Genomic DNA, 27,943 nt, shown 5'->3' on the forward strand with positions numbered 1-27,943 from the left:
TTCATTTTCTCTTCTTCTGCTGATGTTCTTTCCCTTCAGCTACCAGCTGGGCTTATAAAACAGATTAATCCTGTTTCCGTTTGTTTGACTTTTCACAATAAACCTCTTGAGCACCAGACACACATGGGCAAACACACATGTAAGGTTGCTGGTTAGATAACTACAGATGAGTCCCCTCTTTTCACAGAGCTGGTGGACATTCCTCACAGGGCTGCAAGACCTGAACAGAGAGGGGATTTTCAAACATTCGACTGGCGTCTCTAGGAAGCTGCAGGCAAAAACAACAGAGCAAGGAGGAAACGAGCCAGCGGATGGCTGGTGGATGCCGTTCTTCTCTCTGTTGTGGTGTTTTTTTCTGCGGCTGGTTTCCATTCATGAGCTATCTGGCCACATGAGAACTAAAAGCTTTCTTAGGGCCACATCCTCAACCTCACTGTCATATGGTGTGTTTGGTGGGCTGCATCGTAACAAATAAACATATTTTTAGCAACAGAAATGACAAGGCAGCACAGCAGCGATGCTAACGAGCATCAGTAGTGGCGTGAAGAAGACGACAAAGAGATTTACTTACCTGGGCGTAGTCCCGCTCTATAGCTGCCCTCTTTTGGCTGAAAGTCCTAAAGAGAAGAAAAGGGAGTACATTTGTAAAACAGCACAGCACAATTATGGATAAGACAACATACAACAAATCTACTGTTTGCATCCATAAATAAAACCAGGATTGCAAAGACAATATGAGTTGTGTTTACTTGAACTTCAGATTTTCTTGCCAGTCTATACAGATTTCCAGTCAAAATGATCTTTCACTGTCATCTAATAACACACAGACATACATTGCTTTCATAGCGTGGTCAGAATGACACTTTGAGGTATATGCCTTCTTCTTGTTGAGTGTATGTACCTGTCCTTGTGGCAAAATGTTCTGGAGAGACCTACTACAGTGGGAATTACCACAAAGTATTATTGGATTTTGGATATACAAAAGAAAGAATCAGCATGGCCAATATGTTGGCTGATATTAGCTATACGCCTATATATTGGTATTATATTGGTATCCTTTCCACTAGTAAGCACTCGGCTTGGCTTGACTCGGTTTCAGTCATTTTCCATTACTACTGAGTACCACCTCAAGGTGGATGGGGTCGTCATAGCAACTAGGGCTGCCACGATTTGTCGACTAGTCACGATTACGTCGACTATCAAAATCGTCGACGACTGATTTAATAGTCGACGTGTCGTTTGAAGCTTTGTAAGATCGCAAAAGACGCAGGAATAATAGCAGGATTTAAGAGTGTAATAACGGACTGAAACAGAAGATGGCAGCACAGCATGTACAAGGATGCCAGCTGCCGTTAAACCCCGAAGAAGAAGAAGCAGCTGTGTCCCAGAATTCATAGCGCGGCCCAGCTTAGTTTCCAACAATGGCGGTAGCTAGTTAGTTTTAATATTACTCTTATTATTCTTTCTGGGTCACAAAATAAACGTTTAACATATTTTCAGGCGAGAATGTAGCTGTGTAAACCTCAAATATCGGCTCAGTTTATCAGGACACCACATATTTTCAAAAGCGCTCCGACGTTTTCGGAGACGTCTGTTACCCACTAGCTCGATAGCTAGCCGGGGGCTAGGTCACTAGCGCCGTGAGAACACCGGACTCCCGGCAAATTGTTTTCAAACCCACCGCCGTCTTTTGCGACTCAGGTTAAATATATATGAGTCACTTAGATAAATTAAAAATGTTGTTGTTTGGTTTTTTTTTGTTTTTTTTTTTGTATTTTATTTGTTCCTGAGTAAATCGGTTTGGCTGAGATTAAAGTTATAGTTTTTACACAGCTGAATAAACGTCAAGCAGACAGCTGATTATCAGAAGTGTGAGATGCTGGAGAATATACTCCGGTGTCCTGTTATATTTTAGATAGCAAGGAGTTTATTAAACTTTACCGAAACAATCTGCAAATTTCATTAAAATTGAATAAACTATCATCTTGTCTTTATTTTTAGTTAGCACCTTAAAAGCTTAAAGCTGTAAGCTAATGATAGTTATATAAGAGCAGATGCTGCTGGTGCAATAAGCTGTAGTTTTACGTCCAGTGGATGATGATCTGATTAGTCGACTAATCGCATAAATAATCGGTGACTAGTCGACTATCAAAATAATCGTTTGTGGCAGCCCTAATAGCAACGCAGCCAAAAGTCACAACAATGGAGGACGGCAAAGCGATGGTGTACTTGCTGCTCGTTCTAAGCCTTTTTGCCAGATCTGGCGACAACAGAACGCATGCCACCGATTGGCTAGTCAGTGGCGTCACACGATGAGTCATGAGAGCATCCTACTTTTGCAGAACACAGACTCTCTTAATATTGCACCTTAAAATCTAGAAACAATAATGTAAACATCACGTAACTTCTACTGTTGTAAGACACGTTTCTACTAGATATATCAGACAAGTTCACTCGAAAACCAAAAAAAAAAAAAAAAAAGTCCAACTAGACCTGCTAATTTTAGCCACACTAACATTAGCAGACATGCAATATTTGTACACATCTGCAATTGAATGAGTTGACTGAGTTCTTTCTTCAGTTTAATCGACCAGTCTCCTGTTCAAGACAAAGTGGCAACACTTGACAATAAAGGTCCAAGAAATCATTAAGAATCTGCTGATGTAAACATATCCCACGTATCCCACACAAACCTATCCCATCTAGCATTTTTCAGGTATTTTATACCCGCATTACTAAAGTTGGGTACAGGAACCTGGTATTAGGGAGGTATTACAGACTAAAGCACTGATAATTTTTGACCTCAGTACTGAAAAATGATTGTGGATATGGTGAACTTTGTCATCCATGTGTGAAAGCAACATTCTTTTGTGATACTACACAAGAAATGGTAACATAATTGCCTGAGAAGTCATTAAACCTATATAAAGATAACAGTGGCAATAACATCAGAAACCACCAGAATCTGAAAACATACTGTGATTAAAAAAAACACTCTTAAAACCAAATGACCACGCTTCCTGATTATTCTTAAGCTTTTATTACTCCCCCCATTCCACGCCATCCCCTTAGCTGCCGCCCTCTTTCTGTGATAATTAACATGGATGTTTCTAATGACACCATCTAGAAGCCCTACATTTGTATCCTACATATCAGAGGCGCCGCTCTTTTTTTATTGCCATTTCAATTATGGTTTTCTGTGAGATGCTCGTGGAAAACCAGCACTTTTTACTCACAATAACAGGAAGTTAATCACAATTCAACTTAAGTTTATGCAAAGTCTAAGAAAAGAAGAGAGGTCAGTGCCCTGGGAAAAATTCGAGTGAAGCAAAATCATCATTAAGTCGTTAAACATGTCGAGACTTGACTTCCATGCTCCACCCTGCCTCCAAACAATCTGCTGTACTTCCTGGGAGCTTCCCTCTCTTCCTCTTCACTGCATTTCCAAGGCTCCCTTTATCTACTGACCCCCACACTTACTTCCTGCCATTTTCCCAACCAGAGCTTTTGCTGACAGCCAGACGTAATTTCAAGTTTGCTGAATCATTTCTTGTCAGTGATTGAGGAGCGACCCTTAAAAAAATCTGTACCAGCAGAGTTTCACATTGTTCCTGGCTGAGTAAAGTTGCTCACCCTCCCAGAGCGAATGGTTCAGGGTAGTCAGAACATCTGGCAGCTCTCTGTGACCTTGACTTCCAGCTGTTTGGAGGTCCACAGCTCCACCACCAACCACAGACAGGAAGCGGGGAGCCAGTAGGCTGTCAAATCTAAGGCTCATGATACAACCACAACCTTTGGCTTTTAACTTTTAAAATGCCTACGCATCTGAACACAGAGCTCTCTGTGCCACTATTTGTTTACTTGGCCCGATCCTCAGTTTTATAGACTAATCCACTTTGACTTTTGGATTTGGTTTCTTTAAAAAAGTGAAAAACAACCTTCAAATAGCCTCAGAAAAACGTAAGAAGAAATAATTGGTTTAATTTCTACTTTAAGGTGTGTAAAACGAAAACATGAGAATGATACTACAGAATAAAATCACATCATATTGTCATTTTGTAGGTAGATAATGTGCCATTATCAAGAGATTAAATAAAAAAGAAAGAGAAGATTAACAAAAACTAGTCTTTGGCTATAAATTGATTTAAATTAGTTGCAGCTTTTGGCAGAGCTAAAATGTGCTTAAATGTGTTCTGAGGGCTCAAAAAAGATGAAAAAAAGGCAAATAAGAAAAGCAACACATTTTGGCCCACCCCTCTGTGCTTCAAGAGACTGTAATTTCTAAAATGTTCATAGTATAAAAAGAAAACTTGCATCCCACAAAAAGGTCATTGTTCAGAATAAATCTGCTGATTCTGAGGAGCTTTGACTGACTTTTTATGGACACTTATTCATTCACATATTTACAACAGCACATGCCTGAATCGGCACTGAGTAATGGCTTACAGTTATGTGTTTTTGCTGTAGCCCGTACATGAAGCCAGAAGTTTGCTAACTTAGCTAAGCACAAAGCTTCACTTTGTCCAAACATAACAACAAACAGTCTAATTTTAATGCTTATAGACACCAGCTTTGACTAACCAATCCTGCGTGCCAGGAACAACTATAAGGAAAAATAAAAAAATACAATGCAAATTTGTGTTTTTAATTTAGTGCTTGAACTTGTGGTGGTAGAAGGAATCTCAGGGCATAAGAGGGACTACCAATACCAGCTGTAGAGCAAGAATGGGAGACCTGCTGGAGAAGCAGCTAAGAAGCTGAGGACCTGAGGAGTGCCATAACAGCAAATGAGCCAGATGTTAAGGAAAAAAGAGATGGGAAAGGTCACAGCAAGCTGTTTAGCCGCGACTAAACTCCCTACAATTTTTTGTTAAGTAAACGTTGAACAAATGAATTGGAGAATCATCCACATGGTGGACAATTAAGATAAACTCCATGAATTGTGATACACATAGCAGGAAAACCTGTGTCCTTGTTTCAAATATCAAGACTCTTCAGTGAGAAAATGATGTGTTTTTTGAGTATATGGTACTATATATCCCCAGACATACTTGAGCAGCCTGGTCAAATAAAGTCTGTGTGTGCAAAACACTCCTATTTCACTATTTCATACAAACTCATTTTATTTCAGTGCAGTGAGTCTTTTAGTTTCCCTCCTTTGTTGTCATTTTCATAGAGAAATATGGAGCAGAGAGCAGAGGAGAAGCTACAACCAAAGCCAAAGATTTTGACCCTTAAATACTGGAATTTAAACACACCCCAAAACTCAGGCAAGGATGTTAGAAGCTCTGTTCCCAGCAGCAGCTCTCTCGTGAATAATGCAATAGCTTCCAATTAGCAAATCATAATAAAATACCTCTTTTTCAACTGAGTGCTGTCACTTGCTGTGATCATGTTTACTGAATTTTTTGTGCTGTTTCTAAGGTTGATGGAAAAGAGCATGAGGTGTTTGGTTAATGCTTGATCTCCAGCTACTAGATTAAAAGATTCATGGCCATGTTCATGGAAATGCTCTAATTACTTTTAGAAGACGAACAGCTTTGCATATGAGGACCAGTCTGAAACTGTTTTACCTCTTCAGAAAAATCATCTTGGCATTTAATAGGTACCCTGTGATGCACCTGTGTTTGCTTACCTCAGGTCTTCGAGCAGGTCACACTCTGTCTGGTGTTTGATCTGTAATCTGCTCATCTGCTCAGCATGAATGTGTTTCAACTCCTGGGTGACCCGGACCTGAACAGGGGAACAGAATAAGGCTCATTAGAAACACCTTAAAGCTGTCTTCTTCTTCTTCTTAACCTCATACAGGTAGACCAAGGAGATTTCATCCTGCACAATCACAACAGGAGCACCTCTAGAGGGTAGATTCAGCTTAACTCATTCACTGCCAGCCATTGGCAGTGAATGAGTTAAACCCATTGACTCATTCACTGCCATTGACGGCTATAGACGTCAATGGCAGTGAATGAGTTAATTATGAGCTGATTCAGCTTAGCTCATAATTGGCATTACTGGAAGTGATAACCATCATTATCAAGCAGTACCTGCAACCAGGTGAGAATTGGTCTCTCTGGGTTTCTAATTGGATGTGAATGAAAAGACCAAGAGTCTCATTACTGACCACAAGGAGTGTTTTGAACTTGTCGTATGAATACATATGAAATGAACTTATTAATATCAACTGATTTAGAGGTTTTGTCTCATTATTTTGGTCAATTTTCCACTTTTTTATTACAACTCAAAAGTGAAAATCTGTTAAAAAAACAAAACAAATCAAAAATCAAATATGATCATTTTATTTTAACATTGTATGATGTTCAAAACAATATGCCCAGCCAAAATACAAGAAAGCAACAACAAGAAACCTGAAGCAAGATCAATGGGTTAGCAACACACGTTTGCTTAAAGTCAGCGTTTTCGGAGAGCTCTTCTTACCTGGCCAGGTCACCATGACAACTGAAAGCATAACCTACTCCGTAAAAGGTTATGTTCAGAGTTTTGGTGTAAAACCTTTTTTTTTATTTTGGGGGTGGGTGTTTAGCTTACAGCATGTTCTCAGTGTGTTATAGATTCTCTGTTGCAGGACTGCATGCAACCTGTTGAGCTGTATCTTACTAACAACACATGGAGGAATGCAGTTCTGTAAAGTTGCAGCATAAAAATGTATCGCACAGTCACTGGAATCTGCATGCATCCACTTGGTTATGCAGAAAATGAATGTTTTCATGCTTGGTTCTAATCTGCTGCAGGTCTATTTTACACAGCTGGACACATTTGTGCAACATTTCTTTCCTGATTCATTACAGCTTTATTTTTTTGTGGCGTATTGTCTTAGATCCCTATCACCAGCTCCTCTGATAATGTTTGACTGATGTAGGTGGAGAAAGTTAAACCACCATTGTGACGCCAATTACTTTCGGCCAGGGGTGTCGGTTTTGTCGAACCAGATAATGCATAATAAAGCCTGGCCATGTCGAATCTGATGTGTTTTCCAAGCTTCTGAAACACAGGCAAAAACCAAAATTTTAAAATAACCACTTCATCCTCTCACCATCAGTGCACTTCTGGATATTTAGCTGACATCTTAGGAAAAATATATATGTTCTTAACTCAAAATATAGTGTGTTTCATTCCCATCCCACATAATTCACACGATCCATCACCCCGTTTTCATTTTATAACAAAAACAAATAACTGAAAATATCATAAGTAAGTTTAATAACACGATGCTTAACACATCTTGCAATTTAATTATAAAGAAATGACTTACTGAGAGCTAGTAAAAGGTGGAGAAATTAGTTAACTATTCCAGTCATCAGGCCGAAAAGCAATCAGATATTCTGATGATCTATTTTTGTTTAGTCTGCGAGCAAAGAGAGAATAAAATAAGCAATCTAATGATACAATGTATGCTTTAAGGCATTTCTGATGGATATTTTTGATTTTTTTAATGCTTTATGGACCAAAGTACCACACAAAGGTAGCGTACTGATCAATAAAGAAATCAATGTTGTGTCTTTAGTCTAAGATAATTCTTTAGATAAACTTTTAGCTAACTAAGAGTCCAAGGAACACAAGATAGAAAGCAAAGCCTCATTAGTGTCTTGTTTGTCCAAAAATGTCAAAACAATCTGCTAATAACACAATTACAAGCAGAATTAAATTTGTTTTATTATACATTTTGTGGCTGTGTGAGAATAAATCATTGTTATTAATTAATATCTTCTTACAGATATGATTCAGTATCTTTAGGTTGATCCTTGGGCGCGAAACTATTAAGTACAATAAAATGGAGAGCAGGCAGTGCCTTTATTCCTTCATGAGCGAGTACAGAGGCCAGGAACCTCAGCTAAAATAACATAAACTAGATAAAAAGTCGTCAAAGATGCTTTACCTTAATAAACAATTTGCAAAAACATAGAAAAAATCCAAAATAATCAACACTGCTGCCACTGTAAATTATATTTTCAAGCTATCAGTATGTTAAACGGACTGCTTGTGTAACAGTTAAAAAGTTTTTCCCTAGGGCATCAGCAGGAAAAACACAGATTTTTACAATTACATCACCCTTCATGGGGGTCATGCAAAATGTCCAAACACATTAAAAAAATCTTTAAACGCTCCATAAAGCTCCAAATACAAAACAAAAATTAACCAAAACCTAACAGCTTTATATTTACAAAATGTCCTGTGGTTAAAAAAACTGCCCTGCTGTTGAGTCTTGTTATTGAAATATGATCCCACAAGAACATTTTTTCGCATAGAGGCCGACTTTGCAGAGATTTGTTTGCTTTCATGCTTATTTCTGTAATAAAACACTTAGAACTAATCTATACTTTAACACCTACTGAGCTGTTTTAAGCTTTAAATACACCATTTTAAGCCAACGAGTGCTTTTCTTCCGCACACAGACTTTTTGTTAGAGAGAAAAAAATTCCACAAAACTCCGTACTAGTATCTGTCAACTGACTCTCCCGGAGCTACAGGAATATTTGCATCACAGTTCTTAACTTGACTTGTAAGTTTTACAATAAGGTTAGTCCTCCTCTTAAAATCGGCACACATAAAAGCACAACTTGTATCTGCGTTGGATAAAATGAGGACCTTCTTCCAGCTTTTCACCCCCCCAACTCTGCTCCTCTTAACTAGCGGGTGGCAGCGGGACAGGAGGGAGCCAAAGTGGCATTTACTTGAACTTAAGCGTTGCTTAGCTGGATCAGTTTTGAGCCGATGTAAAACAAAATCTCCGTAATATTATTTATTTAAACAAAATAAACTTTTTCTAAGATGTGCGCACTTTTGCGGATGCATTTATTAATTTTAGCTGTCACTTTAGTAGGACTCTTTCTCCGTTCGAGAGGGAACGGGGCACGTTAACGGGGCTATTCTCCCTTAAAAAAGTGGCACATGGGAGTCTTTTAAAATAAGTTTTCCTCTTGTGGTGGTATTTATAGAGGTAATGAAAGCAAAATCGACGTATAAGCAAACAAACAAGGACATATTTGGAGAATAAAAGGGGAGTTTCTTCATTTAAACCGGGCGAAGAGCAACAAAGCATAAATTTCCAACCATTAAATATGCACCAGTCCGTCGAAGTAACGTTAGCTCAGGGGGCTACAACGGCAAAAACTCACCTTTCTCGGCGGAGGCTGCATCCTTGTTCCTTGACATAAAAACTACGAAAGAGAAGGCGAAAGTATGTCTGAAAAAAAAGTCTATCCAAACGCTACGACCAAATGATAACGGAAGAAGAATATTTCAGCAGGCTCAAGCGGCCATGGCGAGTCCAGCAAGTAGTAAGTTCAGTCCCGTTGAAAACACTGTGGCCCCAGGGCGCAGAAAACACTGCAGCGAATCAAACCCTGCGCAATTAAGACACACTTCCCGACAAACTTTCGAAATAAGAGCCCGGTTCTGGGAAACATAGAGGCTACTTCCGTGCAGAATCTCGAAAATAAAAGCACGCTCGGTCAAAGTGTGGTTTTGAACAGATATTCTAAGGTTTTATGTAAGTTATTTTGTAACGAATTAACACATGCCTAACACATAAGGCGCGTTATACATGGGAACATGATATTTTTGTATAGATAGATAGATAGATAGATAGATAGATAGATAGATAGATAGATAGATAGATAGATAGATAGATAGATAGATAGATAGATAGATAGGGGTATCTATCCATTTATCTATCTAGTTATTCGTGCTTGTGCTATAAAAAAATTTCTGCAATAAATAATTCTTAAAAATAATACTACAGTTTGTACTCTAACTATTATTATACTTAATAATAAGATTACAAGCATATAATTATATATTTGTGTAGCAACTAGAGATGGCACGATACCACTTTTTAATGTCCAATACCGATTCCGATATCATAAATTTGGATATCTGCCGATACAGATATAAATCCGATATAGCGTATTTTGTAATCAATAAAACAGTTTTTTATAGATATCTTGCTGCATTTTGTATAAGTTCATACTCAAGTTTTAAAAAACAAGAGACTGAAGCTATTCTGTTATACCTGTATGCAAAAAATACACTCCACCCAAAACATTTTATGGTTTAGCAACACTGATCAATCTTATAAATTTAAACCTACACCATCCTCCCTATTCTGGTATTTTAAAGAGTACTTAGTGGAAATATTAAACAACCTAACTAATAGGGTTGCCGACTCCCAGCAAAAATATTAGGGAACCACCCCCGCCCTTAATCGATGTAATCAACTTTAATTTAATGCAAGTGTAAAACAAATCCACAGAAATCAATTATTTTTCTACAATATTTAAATAGATTCAACATCTTTCTTCAACAGAATTGCAGACTGCACAGATGGTACCTTCCCAAAGGAAAAAGTACTATAGCTTACTAGGGTGTATATTAGACTTATTAGTTACTATATACAATAATGGATTTCTATACATTTAATCAGATGACCACTTTTGTTGTAATATTCAGATAATTATTTATTCAAAGTTTTTGACTGACATAACAAAGAAAAATATTTCTTTGTGCCCCCCTCTCCCTGTTAATGGCCTACCTGGCCCCCAACAAAGCTTTACTAGATCCGCCCCTGCACAGTTACCAGCTGTCAGCTACTTAGAAAAGGATCCTGGTGTTATTTGTCTCTCAGAAACAGTTCATAACTTCCCTTCAACTCATTCATGTCACCTAAAAGGTAAACCTGTTTCTCCATCACTTGCTCAGCTCTGATGATTTAGTAAGGATCTTTCATCTTCATGTTTCCCTCTCACCACATATCCAAACGGATATCATCACCAGCAGCTTTTACAGCTGTGGCTCCAGCAAACCTCAGCTGTTACTAGAAAGTAATATTAAATACATTCTAACAACAGCTTATCACGCTTAAACGTGCTGCTGTTGTTTATCCACTGGTCAAAGTGGGCGATAAACAAACAAGAAAGACGGGACTTGCAGCAGAAAAGCCGATCAGCTTATCATTGATCAGTTTCATGTTTGAAGTAATAACAGGAGAGGAAGGGAGAGAGAATGAGCGAAGTAGATGCAACCTCGCAGCAAAGACAGAATAACTCCAGCTTTGTGTCTAATCGCTTCCTTTTCACCTCAATATGGAACTCTGATGGCCAGTCCAGCTGTGGCTCAATATCTCAGTTGTTAAGCTTAACGTGGAAATACTATGCAAACATTCAGGGATGAACTTACACACTTGCTTTACTTCTATGGGATAGTTTTCGCCGAGATGAAATGCAGCGGTTAGGAAGCATGTGGCCAGGCTCCAAATGCTCCAACAGCCCGCTGACAGGTCTGGCAGACAACAGCTCTATCACGTGACAAATACTGCTCTGATGCGCTGAGCTGGGTTATGCTAAGTAGTGCGTTTTGTGAGGTGATTTTGTGATACTTCAGATCGGATTACTTTTTTTTTCTTTTTTTTCTCTCCGATATCTGATCCAGTAATTTAGGTCAGTATCGGATCGATACCGGATCGGTCCATCTCTAGTAGCAACAGCTGGTTTGAAGGCTCTAGAGAACTGTCTTTGTAAACTGACATTTCTTTGTAATAGCAAGGAATTAAATTTCACTTTAACTGAACTTTTCCGGTAAGTAATGGTTTCATTTAACAAGCAGCCAAAAAGCAGATTAAAGCAGAGAAGGAAAACAGTGTTGGCTTAAGGGGGGTGTCTAATTACAAAATATTCTAAAAGAATTCATGAGGAAGATAATGTTTCCATTGTTAGTCTAATTAATTTCAAGTAAAACTTTTGACAAGCTTTAATATGCTGCAAAGATATTCGCATATCCCAAAATTTGTCTTGCAGCCAATAAAAAAGATATAAGAATGCGCTCCAAGGAGAAGAAATGGATCCACTCCCCTTTCTGATTGGTCCTCTTCACTCACGTGGCAAGCCACTGCCTCTTTGACGATGAAGATCGCGCCTGCAGGATCATAAGTGCGATTTCCTGTGAAGTTTTCAAAATAAAATCATGTTTTCATGCACCACGTTTTGTAGGAGCAGCTTCAGTAATCTATGAATTTTAAAATAAGAACGAATATATAAATATATAAAAACAAATGTGGAGTAATATTTAAAAGTGATAATGTTTTAAAAAATCCACAAAAACGAAGCAAAACTTGGTATAGAAATAAAATGTGTAAGAAATATATGTTTTAAAAGCCCTCCAGCTCCTGAGTGTGAGACATTTTTTTTAAACATACACATTTTGTATTTAAAATTCTTTACCAACATACTGCGCATCAGGCTGGATTATTACCATCAGTGTAGACTTTAACATAATTAAAATGTATTTAAAAAATTAAATACTGTATAGGCATGGAATGCTTCACATTAAAATTTATTTTAAGACAAAATGAGATGTGTTTCTTTCATTGAAACAGGTGTATGCCTAAATAAATTTGATAAATCTATTCAGTTATTTAGTAAATATTTTCTTTATGATTTTACATTTTTCTACACAAAAAAGCTGAAAACATAAGATTTGAAAGTTTACTGATTAAATGTATCTTAACAGTGATGACCCCAGCATGTATTTCTGAGAATCGCATTTAAGCGGTCAGTTAATTAATAGATTGATCAGAACACGATTATGCCATTGTACATTTTATATTTTACATTTTTGTGTTTTGGATCACTGACTGAATCAAAAAATTACATAAAAAATATTTCATAAGTTCTTATTAACTATCAGCAGGGGATAATTAGCTGGCATAAAAGCTATATAAAGTTTGTATATTCATGTGTGCATGGGTTCATTTAAACACTGGACACAGGAAAATGTCAGCATCATGCACATTTCCTGGATTCAGTGACTTTTTCTGCTGCAGTGTGTGGATATCAGCATCAGTTTGCTGTGGAAACGCCCTCTTTAAATAGACATCGGTTCATATTCATCTTGAATTTATTCAGTTAAATTATATTCCTTTGGACCTCCAAAATATATCACACTTTATGCCTGTGTTGTGGAGCTAAACAATGAAGCCAACAAGAAAAAAAAAGGGTCTGCTACTGTTATTTTTTGCATCCTTTGCAAAATACATCTTGTTTCTTTTGTATATGGGGTGAAATCTGGACATATATATCTACACACATACACAAATAAAAAGTACAAATCAGATTCTCCAGTTGTGGGACAGTTTGGAAGATATGAAATTAATCCGTGTGATTTTTTTAAAAGGGGGGCAAAATAAAAGTTTTTAAAGCTATTGCACTGCCCTTACTTTAAGTACAATTCAACTTCGAGCGCTTTTTATTGTTAATGGTTGCTTAGGTGCGGATTTCTGGCTTCTGAAGTGTCAGAAAAGGTGAATGCATCACTGCTTCACACACTAATCCGCTAAATGGTCCAGATTGGTTCTTTTATTTTGAAGGACGCCTAAGTGAAACCGGTCGTGCTGCGTGTTTTTGTTAGCAGCGCTGCAAGGTTAGACCGTTAGTGCTGTTGTGATGGAGGAAGAATGAAAGTTTGCTCACGCTGCTCTTGTTTTGGTTTGCATCGTGTTTCACTTTAGCTAGCCGATTAGCTTACTGAAGCCCAGCCATGTCTGCCATGTGGCGGCGGCTGCAGGTGAAGGTGGGGCCGGCTCGTGGATTACTCACCTCCACACAGGTTACACGTCGATCCACATGGCTGAACGGACATCTGTCTCTGTGTCAAAGCTTTAGCACAGGCACATCTCTACGAAATGACTTCTTCAAAGGTGGGAGTAACCAGGACGACTGTTGTACAACTCAGCAAACCAGCTTACATTTAAAAATACTAAAATTATCCAATGGTTTGTGTTTCTATAAATATGTGCAACTTTTAGGATCCTGCTAAACAGTTTTAATAAGCTACTAGAAGCCTGTCTGCAATTCGGTTGCATACAGTGTTTCAAATAACAACTTTTATAGTTCTTTGCACTAAACTACTAAACGATTTGGCCGAAAATTCAAAAGGAACAACCATGCATGTTAATTTGCGTTAAAGTGTTTGTAATTTATAAACTGTTTTATATGCCGTATTTGAGAGTGATAGCTAAAGTACCAGGAATCATTTTAATTTCTTAGCTGAAGGTAAACATTTGCAAGTAACCTTGAGAGAGTGTAAAGTTTGGGGTTTTGTGGCTCAGATCTGGAGACCCATATGGAAGCTATGCGGAAGAAGGCGATGGACGCGCTTCCTGGGAGCAGCTGGACTCCTCTGGAAATCAACCCCAACCTTCCTCCAGAGAGGGCGGATATCGTGATCGTGGGAGGCGGGGTGGTGGGCTGGTCCATCGCCTACTGGCTGAAACAGAAGGAGATGGTGCGCGGAGGGGTGCGGGTCCTGGTTGTGGAAAAGGACCCAACGGTGAGGGACTGAGAGATAATGAGTGTAGACTAGCAGTGTCACTTTATTCCTTTCAAAAAATTGCATGATTTAAATCTATTCAAAGTGTCAGGAGAAAGGATCATACTGTGCTCATGAGTCATGTCCTCACTGCTGTTCAAACTAATCCTCTGCCTTTTCCTCCTCATATTCATAAACTGCTCCCCCTGACTGTTCGCAGTACTCCCAGGCCTCCACAGTGCTATCTGCTGGGGGGATCCGACAGCAGTTCTCCCTGCCGGAGAACATCCACCTCTCCCTGGCCTCTGCCGACTTCATAAGGAACATCAATGTAGGTCACTGGAAATGAACAATGAGGCTTTTAATCATTAAATGTGACAGAACATGTGCTTTGTTAATATGTGAACACTTTATAGCCATGTCAGATGAGATCAAAGAGGACCTATTATACTTTTTTCTGTCATACAGTGCTGTGAAAAAATTCCCCCCCTTCCTGATTTTTCCTGTATGTCTCAGATCATCAAACAAATTTTGATATTAAATACAAAATGCAGTTAAATGTTTTATTTAAAGAGTGCAAACTGTCACACCTCTGAATCCCGTCAGGAGCATCTCGGTGTGTTGAACGAAGACCCCATAGACCTGCAGTTTAACCACTTGGGATACCTCTTCCTGGCCAGTGAGGCGGTGGCTCACATCATGGAGGAGAACTACAGCACCCAAAGGTATCAGGCTCAAGAAACCAGTGCTCATACCACAGTAAAAACCCACAGTGTGTAACGTGAAGGGCCGTGAACGGTCATTTGCCATTATTAATTTTCAGAGTTGCAGTTAATTTTAAACATGTCCTGATATATTTACATTTTGGAAAGAAACTGAACTCATAAAACAGCCATAGGGTTTATAAATTATACATTTTTCCATTTTCTGTCCTAGAGGATTTCTGTAAGGTGCTAGAATGAATCAATAAAAACACTAAGGACATTTTTCATCTTATTCTGTGATTAGTTACATATTAGTTGCTAAGTTTGTGAGTTTTTGGGATATCAGGAAGCTAAAATTTAACTCACATTTCAGGTACGCTGGAGCCAAAGTGTCTCTTCTGTCTCCGACACAACTGAAGGAGAAGTTTCCGTGGGTAAACACAGAGGGTGTGGTTCTTGCTTCATACGGTGAGTGCAAATAAAATGTGAACTGAAGGTCTGTAATGATTATCAGCAGCCACACCAGACAAGGTCAAGAAATGTTAGCTTCTCATCACTGATCATGATTGAATGCAGCTGTTATTTTATTTTTTCTGGCATAAAAAGAATTTGTTTGGTAGCACTGATGATACTCAGAACAATTGGAAAGCCTATTTTTAAACAACAAGTCTAAGATCATTTCATAAGTAAGTCCAAGTTATTCAGATGTGTCACCACTTTACCAAGATCTGGAAAAACCAAACAGGCTCGAACGTGCTACAAACCAGAAACTGTTAGAACACAAACGCCACTGTCCATAGTAGAGGAAGTTTTACGCCACCGTGGACTGAAAGGGTGCTGACCAAGAAAGAAGCTCCTGCTTGAAACCGGACACCTTCAAGCTCAACTGAAATTTGAAATTCACCTTCTAGAGAAAAGTTTTATGGTCAGATAAAACAAAGGTTAGGCTATCTGGCCACATCTATGAAGGAGTAAAGGCGACGTATTCAAACCAAAGAACAATGTACCAACTGTGAAGCACGGTGGTGGTAGCATCACTTGGGGCTGTGTTGCTGCCAGTGGTGCTGTTTTATTACACCAACCGGATGGAATAATGAAGAACTACCTCCAAATTTTTCAACTTGAACTCAAATCAACAGTTTGATGGTTGAAACTTGGACACTGTTGGATGTTCAAACAGGAAAATGATTCCAAACATACTTCACATCTGGTTTTGGGATGGATAAAGCAGGTGAATGTTAAGCTTCTGGAAATGCCTTTCCAAAGATCAACCTCAACCTTATTGAACATTTGTGGACTGTGCTTAAAAGGCACATCTTTACTAGGAAACACACCAGAAACACTCCAGCCAGAAGCTTGTGATGGTTAAAGTACAACTTGCTAATGGATATTTAAACAGATATTAGTGGAGGTGCATGCATATATTTGAGCATGAATGCAGAGGTTTTGACCTGATGAAATCCAAAATAAATAAAAATCTGTGCACCCAATTCTTGTTTTTTAAATTTCTTAAAGGAGTGTGCTGTACATTCATCACACACTGGAAAAATAACTGTTCAAAGAAATCATTAAAAGCCCCAAATTACCATGACATTCATGCCCATGAAGAACATGTGTAAACATCTGACCACAACTGTATATTTGGCTCTGAATTTTGTTCTTATCTGTTTGTATTTAACTGAGCTGGATATCTACAGTGTGACTTTCTCTGCTGCTGTTTCGTGTTCTGCAGACTAAAGCTAAAGTGCTTTAGCTCGTGGCACCTGTAAATCCCATTAGAGTTTTTATTAACGCCTAAAGTTTTGACTTCCTCTTCTTGGAGAGAATTTCCACTAATGTTGAAAACAGTCTGCAGCTCTGTCCTGGGACAACCAGTGTAACAAATACACACCAAATATATAAGTGAAAAATAGGCGCAAAAGCATTCATTAATCTGTGTTTGCACACCCAATTACGTCACTGGATTCCCATCCAGGCAAAAATCCCCAACACCATCATTTGGGTCACGATTTTTAAGAAATCTGCAACACTTAAGCAGAAGATTAACTGTGATATATGAGCCTATGACACACTCTCGTTTTAAGACCTTAGAAAAACTAATCTGAGTAATGCAAAGCTGCAGCCAACAGTAATTTAACTTATCAGGGCGTCTGACAGTTCTTTCCATCTGCTAATATTAGATGATAGTGGTGTGGAGTCGCCTAATTATTCTCTGACAGCCCAGTTTTAGATCCTGATTTGTCTTCTTTTGTCACAGTCAGTAAGAAACAGAAACTATTCACATCTCAGGAGCTCCAGCAGTTCTCTCAATTATTACTATTAGTCATGGCATATTATAGTACTAATAGTATTGTAATATTCGATAAGTATTATTCCCTGAAGTCTGGCATCACTTATCGATAACCAGAAAACCAGAAATGTTATATTTCAAGTGGCTAATGGTGTTTATCAAATGAATTATTTAAAAGAGAAAATGTGCCAGTTTTAGTACTTTTATCCAGTTGTTCATGATTTCCTTGTAATATTCAGTAATCGTGCGCACCATTGTGAATGTCTGTCTGATCTTCTGTCATGCAGGGCTGGAGAATGAGGGCTGGTTTGACCCATGGACTCTGCTGAACGCCTTTAAGAGGAAGGCCATCTCCATGGGAGCCATTCAGTGCTGTGGGGAAGTCACAGGTTCGTTACAGCATCCTGACAACTAAACAAACAAACACACACACACAGGGGAAATACGTCTGCTAAGAAGAAATTTCGCCGTGTAACTCATGACTTTTGATTTATAGTTTTTGTATAAACCGAATGTTTGTTTTTGAATTATTTTGGACAAATCAGGGTTTTCATTTGTGCGACATCAGTCTTATAAATTTGGAAAATATAAGAATAGCTATAAAATTAATAAGAATCTTCACTTATACAGAGCTTAAATTAAACAGGGTGGAAGCACTGCCCGTGGAGCAGCTGTAAGAGTGTATTTTAGGTGTTTCTAATTTTAAAAAAAAATGAATCAGTATTAATAATATTGTTGCCATAGGCATGTAGCTGGGGACACAACCCAGTCATTTTCATTTATACTAGCAGTGTTGGGAAGGTTACTTTTAAAATGTATTCCATTACAGATTACAGAATACATGCCCCAAAATGTATTCTGTAACGTATTCCGTTACGTTACTCAATGAGAGTAACGTATTCTGAATACTTTGGATTACTTAATATATTATCATGCTGTTTACAACTACGTGAATGTACTATTGCTGTGATTTATTACTATTACTGAAGGTCCGCGGCTCCGAACTGTAGTAAAGGGACCTCTGACTAATACGCAGGGTTCTGTGTCGGGCTCATAGCCAAAAAAATAGCTTTACTTTGTTGTGTGGGTCAACTCTGCTCTACAGAGAGAGGCGTTGAAAGGCTGCTCCAACTGAACTTATTGTTTCGGAGGAAAACACAACACAGTGTACAATTGAGTCTTAATAGCTTACTTACAACTGGGCTCGTCAGGCACTCTTCTTGGCTGCAGTGGTTAAGTGTGCCTATGCCAAGAGGCACACTTATTACTATTCGTCGGATTTATTATTCTTATTCTTATTATTTTCCTTTTTCCGCCTAAAATTTCGCCGTGTAACTCATGACTTTTGGTGTTTATTAATTCTATAGTTTTTTAAATATGAATATTTTAATGCAAGTTTTTGCCCATTGAAATGAATGGGAAGGCTTCATTTGTGGTGTGTTGGCTCCATCTTTTGGTCCCACTGAAACAAATTTCAAACTTCATTTGTGGTGTGTTGGCTCTCTCTAGTGGTATGCCGGGAGTGGTACGGCCTGTCTACCCTTATTTGGATTACCGTAATGACGACAATATCAACGGCGCGCACAGCGTCGCTGCTTTCAGTAACCATTGGAATTTTTAAGGTTGCGCGAACCATTGAATAGTTACGGTAACTGCAAGGGTGTATGCTTAGTGGAAAACTCCATATCCCACAATTCATAGCACACCTCTGCCGAGTAAAACAATGGCGGCTACCTCTTCGTTTTATATATTGCTTTTATTAGTGTTTGTAGGTCACAAAATAAACTTTTAAGATATTTTCAGGCGAGAATGTAGCTGTGTAAACTTCAAATATCTGCTCGTTTTATCAAGACATCCCATAGTAGCAACAGTTCTCTTACGATGTTGCTGCTAGCCGGCTAGCTAGCGCGGCTTCGCTCAAAAGCACCCGGGCTTGGCTTTCAGTGAGGCGACTCACACTCGTTTCGTTTCAGTTACAATAACTCGTACTGCGCGCTAGCTAGCTCGACGGAGTTTCTATACAGCTGTGTGCGTGCTAAGTTACTGATGTTGAACTTTATTTTATTCATAAGGGTTAGTTCTTAGAGTTGCCAACCGTTCCGTACAAACGGAATCGTCCCGCATTCAGAGAAAATATTATGCGTTTCGTATTGAGCTGAAAAAGAAACGCAGTTTGTCCCGGACTTCAGGTAGAATGGAAAAAGACACAAAGCTGGATTTATTCTGTCGTTATGCTGCAGAGCGGAGTCTTCCTGTCATTCTCTCGCCTGTTGCAACTTCAAATATGAAACTGATCAATGATCGGCTTTTCTCTCTTGTTTGTTTATCGCGCTAAACAACAGCAGCGCGTTTAAGCTTGATCCGCTGTTGTTAGAATTCATTTGATTTTAATTTATAGTATCAGCTGATGTTTGCTGGAGCCACAGCTGTAAAAACGGCTGGTCGAAACCAGGAGATGTCCTTACTGAATCATCAGAGCTGAACTGGTGATGGAGAAACAGGTTTACCTTTTAGGTGACATGAATGAGTTGAAGGGAAGTTATGAACTGTTTCTGAGAGACAAATAACACCAGGATCCTTTTCTAAGCAGCTGACAGCTGGTAACTGGGGCACAAAGATATACTTTTCTTTCTTACTCTCATATAAAATATTTAGCTTTTATTAAATAGTTATCTGAATCTTACAACCAAAGTTTGTATAATAATACACAAGACTGGCTGTAGACCATTGTTATTCATTCAGAACACTGTGTAAAAATAACAAAAACAAAAAGTGAATGCAAAAGTGCATAAATATTTATTTTACGTGTTTGATGTATGTGGCGGGGCGTGGTCTGCAGTGCCGCTGCAGGGGAGGTGGACCCACCTGAGCGGCATCTGCAATCACGTCTCTCGGGCGTAAAGTCTATGCTCTCTCGGCTGTTTTTTGGGTGTGTGTTGGGCTGTGAGTTGAAAAGCTACAGCCCTCTGTGTGGGTACACCAACCATGTGTGAAAATTGGTCCATAACGTAATGCTTCAAAGCGTGTTCATGCAAACATTGTTGGGTCTGCTGTGGTACAATGGGACTTCTGCTCATGAACCTGTGTGCACAGCGTCTTCAAATCGGGGCTGTACGAAGTCACCTCATCTTTACACAAAACTGTAAGCTGTCATTTGTGAGGCGTGAGCAGTGTTTGTTTTTACCATAGTTCATGGTGGAGAATGGCTGCTCTGCTGAGTTTTGTTCTCTGTAGCCGTATGAATGGCAAACTACACTGATTAGCAGCGGCATAGGTACACTTAAAATTTCTTCTGAAATTTTCGCTTTCTAGTTATTATATTTACATGCTTCCAGCTCCCGTCTTTGCTCGATGACAGCTCGTACTTTTCCTTTTTCTCCCTCCCTCGCTCACAGACACATAACGGGTATGGCAGTCCATTCTCCCTGCAGCACGGACTACACTGCCTATGATGCTACATTCTTTAGAGCTATACCTGTAGCATTCTGCCTATTAGCTTAGCACAGCAACAACAAAAAGGCGCTCTCTCACCGAGGAAACACGCAGAGAGAGAGCGTCACCCTGTAACCATGGCAACCGTAACGCTGCCGCCTGGAACAACAGAACATAGCTGTCAAACAAAACCCAAACAGTCCTGACCGGCGACAATATGAAACAGGGAAGTACCGCCGTGTAATCCATTTATTTCAACAAAGTAACTGTATTCTGAATACCACCTTTTTCAACGGTAACAGTAACGGAATACAGTTACTCATATTTTGTATTTTAAATACGTAAAGGCGGTACATGTATTCCGTTACTCCCCAACACTGTATACTAGCACTCTTAACAAAACAAACAGACCACAAAATCAACAGCAACCGGTCCGTTCTCTTTCCATTGGATTCACTGTCCTCGACTCACCTTGTTCTAGCATAAGTGAGACGAGTCTAAAAACTCACTATTCACCATTATGAAGTGGTGGATTTAAAAAAAACAAAAAAAAAAACACAATCTTTTCCTAAAGCTCAGTGGGTAGTTTTTAGTGCCTAAACAGAACCAGGGGGGTGACAAAGGGGGAACAAAGTGATCCCACTGGGAAGTGAAACGCTGTCTCCTTGCTTTTAAATCTGGAGCGTATTCCCCCCCTCAAAAAAATAAATAAATAAGAAAAACAAAACAAAAAAACCCTCCAGCTGCTTAGCACAGGCTTTGTAGGTCTCTAAACCAGGACGTTTATCCCTTGGTGACTGATGTTGCCACAGCTGGAGCCTCAAGGCACCAAAGGACACCTTGTGTGTTACACAGAGATTGAGGTTGTGTTTTACAAAACTGTTATGTTACACAGGCATCTGTATAAAAAGAATTCACTCGTATCACATATTCACACAGAGCAGACCAATAAAATCAGAGGTTTTCTCTGTCTTAAGAAGAGAGGAAGTCTCTGACTCTGCTGACCTGATTTCCTCAGGCAGTTTTCTTCATGGCTTTAGAGAAATATTAATCTTACATCATTCGTTGGATGAGAGGACTGATAGAACAAGTGGAGGGACAAGATTAGGATGTAGAAATTTAAACTTTGCTTTAAAACTGTAGTTACTCACCATTTTTTGTAGTTTTAAAACATAAATAAAGTAATATGTTTATGATAGATAAGCTATGAGGCGGTAAATAAGCAATTAAAATCATCTCTATGTGCATCGTTAAAGTCATATACACATTAATGAATGATCCAACAATGTATTCTCTTTTATTCTATATAATTTAACTTTAAATGTATTTTAACGCTGTCAGCGTTAATCTCGTTAAAATGACGTTAACGCCATAAGCGCGTTAATGTGGCAAATTTCCGTTAGTGAGTTCCCATTGGCTCCACATGCCACCCTTCTTTTAATTGATTGATTGAAAAAAATGATTTTTATTTTGAAAATCTGGTGTTATTTGGCAGCCCTGAAATAATTTAGCTGATTTAAAAAAAAGAAAGAAAAACATATCTCAGAAAACAACAACTAGTTGTTTGGCAACTCCGGGCTTCCGTACATGAGTATTTCAGTTCCTACATTCGCCTAAATAGCAAAAGGTTGGATCCCAATAGGAGACAAAAGTCCCCCGTGTTTTGTCTCAGGAAGGGTGTGAAAATCTGCCAAATCAAATATCTGCTGTGGTGACCCGTTGTGAATAAGGGAGCAGCTGAAAGTAACTTCTTCTTCTTTTTCTTTGTGTTGAAAATTGGTTTTAATGTGTTTCTCACACAGAATTTAAATATACGACAAGCGTGATAACGACAACTGATGGAGAAAAGCTGGATCTGAGGAGAATAAAGTCAGTCAAAGTAAGTGGAACTGCAAGTGCTGAATGTCTGTGAGATTAGCGAAGCGTATAAAGCTGTTTATTTATTATTCTGTGTGATCGCTAACATGTTAGAGAAGTCTCTGACTTGTACCTCCCTCGGTTTGGTTCACTTATGTTAATGTTTACTAAGCTTTAGAGGGGAATTCTCAGTTGCTGTGACACTTGTGCAGTGCAGTGTCTTCAACTGCTCAAGTAAAACTTTATTGTATCATTAAATATACTAAAATTATTGCGTACAAAAGCTCTGCTGATTCTCAATGAATGTGTGAAGTCTGAATAACAACAGATGGATGGCATGTTCTTCAAATCCCTTCAGACCATATATCAACTGCAATTTCTTCCCAGGTGACCTCGTCCTGTTTAATGTGTCCCACACCGCCTGATTACTGGCACTAAGTACCTCATAAATTTGTCTTGTGGTGCTTTTAATACCTTTTTTTTTTTAGAGCACTAAATCCAGGAGGGATTGTGGAGTGCAGGCAGGAAGGAGTCAGAAAGGGAAGCCATAAAACTTGTGAGCTGCATTACGTCGTTAGAAATGTGTCTTAGGACGACTAAACTGTCTGACATCTGTCCAGATGAGGAAATATTACCATCAGCATAGAGATCCTTCACTGCACAATATATTACCAAAGGATTATTATAATCTGTAGACTAATCAGTCATTAACCAACGTTTCCTGCATGTTCACTGAAGAAACCTGGAAACATATTTCCCAGAGGTCATCAAGTAGCTCTCTGCAGTTTTCTGTTACCTCAGGTGAAGGTCTTGCTCTTCCCTTAAACAATACTGCTTTGCAACAATCAGCCATTTTAAAACTCTTCACAGCTATTGCTATTGGTGTCCTCTTGAGCAGCTGAAACAGTGCTGTCCTTTCTGGGATATTATTTTAAATAATTAGTACGGTTGTATGTTGTTTATGGAATTTTGATCTCAATTTGACAAATATTGTGTGCTAAAAAAGGATTTCTTTAACCGGCCAACCTTTACATTAGAATTATTTTGATCTGTGAAATATGCTGAGCTACTCTGCTAAGAGTCCAAGAATGAAAATATGGAATTCAAGCTCCAGCTGACTGATTGGCACGAAATACTTCTGTTAAAACTGTGCACTGAATCAGAAAAAGCACAAACGTGCATGATGGGTAGAGGAGGTAAAAGTACATAATTCTGTACTTGTCTCTCCCTGTGAAATACGGCAGCTGGACCTTTAGCTATCAACTTGAAGCAACATGTTAGATCTTTATGCACGCTTGTTTTGTGTGTGGCTAGCGAGATGCTGAAGTACAGCGACTTGTGGACACCTGCAGTCATGCCGGTGTTGTGCCAAAAAATAAATGAATAAAAACACCGTCCCATTTTAACCTCTTTAACTATGCCACACAGTTTTTCCCCCTCTTTCATCTCTTTTTATGCCGCATCTCCTGGTGATTAATACACGTGCAGGGCTGCCTTTCATGTGTTCCTGCTCAGACTCAAATCGGTTTGATGTTTGAAGGCTCACAGTGCCGTGAAAAAATAACTCCTCTCAAGTACGTCAAACCAAAATTAATGGGCCTGTTTTGAAAATGTAAAAGTAAAAAGTTTGTACTTCTTTTTTTTTTTCCCACCTCTGATGATGGGATGTCTGCTTGTGTCGAGCAGGTGCAGATGCCACACAGCCTGGAGTACCAGCCAGTGGAGTGCGCTATTGTGGTGAATGCAGCAGGAGCCTTTTCTGGTAAACTGACCGAGATGCTGGGAATTGGCTTTGGCCCCAAGCAGTCCATCGCTGGAATCCCACTGCCTGTTGAGCCACGGAAAAGGTAGGCTATTGACTCGAGGGGCTGCTAGAGTTTTCTTTGAAAGGCAGCGCCTCATACAGCGAACCGCATCAATACCAGACAGCTTTTTTCAGACTCTGCACCCCGAAAATTGAAAAACCAACTTCATTCCGCTGCCTGTCAGCGTCTACCATCTGCAGTCTTTTCATTTTACTCTTGCTCTGCATCATTTAGACTACAGATAAAAATGAATCTAAGTAGGATACAAGCGAGTCAGTCACATAACTTTAGTCGGCATGACCTGGACTGTTTGAGTATGTATGCCATCAGACTCAAGCATTCTGTGTAAATGGTGGCTTTAGATTTAGGTAGAGCCATTGCACCCCTACTGCCAGTCCCAAACTTGGATAAATGGGTGTGTTTAATACGAAAGGACATTCACCATTAAATCAAAAAATGAGATTTCCATACCAAATCGGTCTGAGCTCGGCTTGACAAAGACCACCTCCATTGGCTTTGGCTAACAGAGTGCTGATGGAAACTGTGCTACTGTTAGCTGAGAACAAAGGATGCTCGGGATAGGGTGAGATGTAGGGAGATGATTTGCTGTGCTGAATCTTAAAGGGAGCAGTCGAAAGAAGAAAAATGTAAAGAGGGAAAGTTCGGATACTTTATAATACAGCCTGCACCCCTGATACTGCTGTACAATTATAATGTAAGGAGACGTTAGGTTTCTCTATAATTGTAAATATACAACACAGTGCAGACCGTATTATAAAAAAGCCTACCTACCTCATTTATACATTGCAATCTAAAAAAAGGAGGTTAGGCTAGTCTATAATATAACGTGTATCCTTAATAATATTGTGTAATTACAACTAAAGAAGGAAAGGTTAGTATAGTCTATAATATAGCCCACACCCTTAAAAATTCGATGTCATTAAAACAAGAGACGGATTTTTTTGATACTTTTTTCTTCTATTTCTTCTAAAACTCCCAAATGTTGCTTCCTTGCTTTCCTGCACCCACATTTTAAGTAATCATTGGGGCATGGTATTTTTAGGTATTGAAGGTTACCTGGCATGAATTCAGAAAAGCCACATGTTAAATTAAACTTTCACCTTAAGCTGTGGGCTGTGTTTTGAAAAGCTACCCATTTTTCTGCCTTATTTAAACCTCCACTAAATCTTTCCTCGTGCCGCCTTGAACGGCTGTCAAACCATCACATAAACATTTTATAAGACAGAGTTTTGAGCTCTCTGGATAATTCTTTGTAGACACTTTTCCACGCAGAACAGAGTAAATGTCTGATCACGTTCATGCCAGAGAAACCTCACTTACATCTTGGCATGAAATGAAATATCAGCTGATATAATATCATACTGGATGTACGACTCTGAGCTGTTTACTTCGTCACTGTTTTTCAGGTATGTGTATGTGGTCCGCTGTCCTGATGGTCCCGGTCTAGACACTCCTTTCTTAATCGATTACTCAGGAGTTTACGTCAGGAGAGAGGGGTTAGGTGGGAACTACATCACCGGGGCCTCGCCAGAGGAGGTTGGTTTTTATCTCTGAGCTGTTTCTCCAAAAGTTGATTCTGTTCATCTGGACGTAGCGTTTTGTGGGAGAAACATTTCGTCACTCTTCCAAGTGACTTCTTCAGTCTCAGCTGACTGCAGGTTTTCCCAATCTTATAAACTAATGACTGAAACCAGCCCACTGAAGGAACAATGGGCTGGGAGGTCAGTTACTTAATTGTAATTATGCAAATTCTCATGACCATTGATCAACAACCACTGGTCAATGGCCATGAGTACCATTCACAGAGAGTTGGGGAATGGCTGCAATCACAGCGTTGTAAGACGGCGACAGATGTACCCTTAGGCCCCCTCCTCGATTCAGAGATGGTCTTTCCCTTTTCACGTAAATGGCCTCCTTGACTCCGCGCTCACACCAGCGTTTCTCCCTGGAGGAACTCAAATGCTACGTCCAGATGAACAGAATCAACTTTTGGAGATTTACTTTCCTGGATGATTGAGAATGCATCAAGACGTCTGAGCTGTTTCCTTATGTTAACATTCAACAGCTGAGCAAATCATGTCGTTGTTTGCACTGGTTGTGTGTCCTCAGGCGGCAGAGCCAGACGCCAGTAATCTAGAGGTGGACCACAGTTTCTTTGAGGAGAATGTCTGGCCTCATTTGGCCTTTCGAGTTCCTGCTTTCGAGAAACTTAAGGTACAGTTGGGAAAGTGTGGTCACCCACGTCATGGTTACTGCCAGCATTACAGCATTATTATCAGCCAGAACTGGTTTTATTTTGAAGCTTGCAGATTAATTTTATTGTATCCATATTTTAAGTGAGTTAAATTTAGAAACTTGGTACAGAAATGGGCTTTTCCAAAACAAAACAATGATTATGATCTCTCTTTATCACTTACAATAACATAATTTGTCCTCACATTCTTCCCCTCAGGTGACCAGTGCCTGGGCAGGTTTCTATGACTACAACACCTTTGACCAGAACGCCATCATCGGTACGCACCCCCTGATCAACAACATGTACTTCGCCACGGGCTTCAGCGGCCATGGCCTGCAGCACTCGCCTGCGGTGGGTCGCGCTGTGGCGGAGCTGATTCTGGACGGAAACTATAAAACGCTGGACCTGAGCGGCTTCAGTTTCAACCGGATTCTGACGCAGGAACCAAAGCTGGAGAGGAACATCGTGTAGCTGAGCCGAACCCTGAAATCATATCTTTCACATCCTGCCGAAGCCAAATTATTATAACCTAAGTCTTATTTTTGTAGCTGGAAACATAACTTTAATGACACAAATTGATTTATAAGATCTGGGTAGTATAATTTCTACAATCCAGATAAGCAAAAGCAAAACCTCAGTGATTTAAGAAAAGGCCCGAATACGGCACATTTCCAGCCTTCAGGAGCTGCGGGAATAATGTCTCCTGACCATTTGGGACTGCAAAGAGGTCAGAGTGGACAGATGTCTCAGGTTATTATTAGACATCCTGCCAGGTAGTGACAAAATAATGAAAGGGCCTTTTAAAAGATTCGTCTTTAAAGATTTTAACACAGTTCTCACAACAGCAGGTTCAGAGAACATTTATTTGGTTCTTTAAATAAGATTTTTCATAGTGTGATCTCTCTGATGTGTCACTGAAAGACATAAATGAGTCCCGTATCTTAAAGGTATTTATATGTTGCTTTTTCTGATGTGTAGCTGACGTGTGATTTAGTTATTAAAATTAAATTATTTGGCTGTCACAGCCTCAAATCTTCACTACACAATTATCACAGCCAAATGGTGATGATAGCTGATATTGTTAATCAATTTTACAACTTTCTGTTGTAGTTTATAATCTGATAATAAGGAAAAAATGTATGTATTAGTGATCCCACTTTTTCAATTTTAAAAATTACAACAACAAAAAACAAATAAATTAGGGTATTAATGGATGTTACCAAAAATAATGAGTCAGTATGCCCTAAATTTTACTTTTTCAGCCTGGATTTTGATACAT

General features: G+C 39.2%; 2 protein-coding genes across 2 annotated transcripts in view; one reads left to right on the top strand and one right to left on the bottom strand.

Annotated features, from left to right (window-relative positions):
- LOC113030191 (F-BAR and double SH3 domains protein 2-like) overlaps window positions 1-9,373 on the bottom strand; it is a 43,356-nt gene extending 33,983 nt beyond the window's left edge. The window contains exons 1-3 of the mRNA XM_026181371.1: window positions 9,135-9,373; window positions 5,636-5,733; window positions 572-617 (exon numbers count right to left, since the gene is read on the bottom strand). Coding sequence (XP_026037156.1) covers window positions 572-617; window positions 5,636-5,733; window positions 9,135-9,155 — 165 coding nt within the window. The 5' untranslated portion in view covers window positions 9,156-9,373. The remainder of the gene's footprint in view (window positions 1-571; window positions 618-5,635; window positions 5,734-9,134) is intronic.
- Window positions 9,374-13,394: 4,021 nt separating this feature from the next.
- On the top strand, window positions 13,395-27,943 carry foxred1 (FAD-dependent oxidoreductase domain containing 1). Its single transcript, XM_026182575.1, has 11 exons — window positions 13,395-13,708; window positions 14,120-14,340; window positions 14,540-14,650; window positions 14,926-15,044; window positions 15,397-15,491; window positions 17,601-17,702; window positions 22,548-22,624; window positions 24,289-24,449; window positions 25,835-25,964; window positions 26,538-26,642; window positions 26,881-27,943. The coding sequence occupies exons 1-11, from the start codon at window positions 13,549-13,551 to the stop codon at window positions 27,133-27,135; spliced, it is 1,536 nt and encodes a 511-aa protein (XP_026038360.1). The 5' UTR covers window positions 13,395-13,548; the 3' UTR covers window positions 27,136-27,943.

Source organism: Astatotilapia calliptera, chromosome 10 (genome assembly GCF_900246225.1).
Source record: "Astatotilapia calliptera chromosome 10, fAstCal1.2, whole genome shotgun sequence".
Classification (NCBI taxonomy): domain Eukaryota; kingdom Metazoa; phylum Chordata; class Actinopteri; order Cichliformes; family Cichlidae; genus Astatotilapia; species Astatotilapia calliptera.

Bases quoted from the DNA above. Each gene is read 5' to 3' on its own strand.
- foxred1 (XM_026182575.1), top strand. From the start codon at position 13,549: ATGTCTGCCATGTGGCGGCGGCTGCAGGTGAAGGTGGGGCCGGCTCGT. The intron at 13,709-14,119 runs GTGGGAGTAACC...TTTGTGGCTCAG, and splicing joins ACGAAATGACTTCTTCAAAG to ATCTGGAGACCCATATGGAA. The intron at 15,492-17,600 runs GTGAGTGCAAAT...TCTGTCATGCAG, and splicing joins TGTGGTTCTTGCTTCATACG to GGCTGGAGAATGAGGGCTGG.